Genomic DNA, 1,934 nt, shown 5'->3' with positions numbered 1-1,934 from the left:
TGGGAAATATCAACTTTTAATCCTTGATGGCCATGGGAGTCATTTAACTCCTAAATTTGACCAAGTTTGCAAAGAGAACAATATTATACCAATTTACATGCCAGCACACTCTTCACATCTTCTGCAACCACTTGATATTGGGTGTTTTGCTCCTTTAAAGTGTGCATATGGCCAGCTAGTTGAGAACCAGATGTGGCTTGGGTTCAACCATATTGACAAGTTTGACTTTCTTGCCGCCTACCCAATTGCTTGTGTGGAAGCTTTCCAATCTCAGACTATTCAAAATAGCTTTGCAGGAGCTGGTTTAGTGCCATATAACCCAGAGCAAGTGCTTTCAAAGCTTGATATTATACTCCAAACACCATCACCCCCAGGTAGTCGTCCAATAAGTCAATCAAGCCAGTTTTCACCAAAGACACCTCAAAATCCTATACAACTTCAGCAGCAGGCTAGTTCAATTAAGGCTTTGCTAAAGCAGCACTCAAGAAGCCCTCCAAGCCTGCTGAAGCAGCAAATCAACCAAGTTCTCAAGGCCTGTGAGATCCAAATGCATTTGACTGCTCTACTAGAGGTTGAAGCATGCAAATTACATGCTGCCCATGAGAAGCAGAGCTGCAGAAGCAAAAGCACTGACGATCTAATAGACAGATACTAAATGAGGGTGGAATGACTGTTCAGGAGAGCCAGCAGATCATACAGCATCCTATAGAAGCAATTGAAGCACCAAGACCCATCCCTGCAGAAGCACCAATTTCACCTAATTTGCCAGTTCCTGCGAGAAGGAAGCTACCAAAATGTAGCATATGCGGACAGGAAGGACACAGGTCAAACCATTGCCCTCACAGATAGTTCTTTACCTAATATACTGGCGTTAATGTGGTTAAAAATGCGTTCAAAAGAGTAGGGTAGGCGGTAGGGTGGCGGGTTGTTAGGATACAAAGCCGCATAGCGGACTTATGCATGTACATAACGCGCACGTGCGGTTAATAAGCACCCGCACATCACATGACCGCGACATAAAGTCTTAACCTCGCTGATGGCCGAGGACAGGACATCAGCGATTAGTACTGTGAATACTATGCATATACTTCTCATAACACTCACTGCGCTATCTATAGACCTTCTCTCACAATCCTAATCGCTCTTTTTATCAGGATAGCCTCGGTGAGACGTTATTTCACTCCAACATGCCTCCAAAACGAACTACGCAGAACTCGAATGCAGAGCAAACAAACAACAGAGTCCCTGACAATCCGCACATTACCAATACTACGGAACCCCCCCAAGTCGAGCGAACGCAGGAGCGCGACCTGCGGAATGCCACCATACCAGAAATCGACACAGCTATAGAAAGAGCGCAGGAAAAGGAAATTCGACGAATAAAACTACAAGAACTACAAGAAATTGAACAGCGATTGCGCCAACAAGACCATATACCCTTTCATGAGATGATCAACGCACATCCATCCGAACCTTCCGCACCTGCGTCTGAGATTGATTTCCCAACTCGACCAAGTACACCTTCAACCTCAGTTAGTGCGCGAACTGAATCCACGCACTTCAAGAAACCTCCACCCAGCATCCAGAATGTCTCCACCTTCAACGCTTCAGGCAACAAGGAACTCGAGACGTTCATGAACAAATTGACAAATCACTTTGAGATGTATCACGACTATTTTGCGCTCAATGAAAAAGGCAAGATAGCAACTGCGGCAGCATTCCTCAGCAATGACTTGATCAATCGCTGGATGCGCGAGAGGAAGAGCAATCCAGATGCCACTTGGGAAACTTTTCAAGCCTTCTGCCAAAGAGAAACTGCAGATCCACGTCTCCAATGACGCAATGCGGCACTAAACTACCATAGGGCAAACCAAAGAGAATATCAATCAGTAACTGAATTTGCCAATGTTCTGGACAGCCTGGAAGAGCAAGCA

The 1,934-nt window shown here is 45.3% G+C and overlaps 1 protein-coding gene across 1 annotated transcript; it reads left to right on the top strand.

The window, feature by feature from the left end:
• Positions 1-1,187: 1,187 nt before the first annotated feature.
• Positions 1,188-1,838, top strand: ASPGLDRAFT_22753 (uncharacterized protein; the record flags this gene model as incomplete). The annotated part of the gene is made up of 1 exon (XM_022543216.1): positions 1,188-1,838. One exon carries the CDS (start codon positions 1,188-1,190, stop codon positions 1,836-1,838), a length of 651 nt encoding a protein of 216 aa, XP_022404642.1.
• Positions 1,839-1,934: the final 96 nt, after the last annotated feature.

The sequence above is a fragment of the Aspergillus glaucus genome (assembly GCF_001890805.1).
Source record: "Aspergillus glaucus CBS 516.65 unplaced genomic scaffold ASPGLscaffold_3, whole genome shotgun sequence".
NCBI classification, from domain to species: Eukaryota; Fungi; Ascomycota; class Eurotiomycetes; order Eurotiales; family Aspergillaceae; genus Aspergillus; species Aspergillus glaucus.
This window is presented reverse-complemented; position numbering and strand designations above follow the sequence as displayed.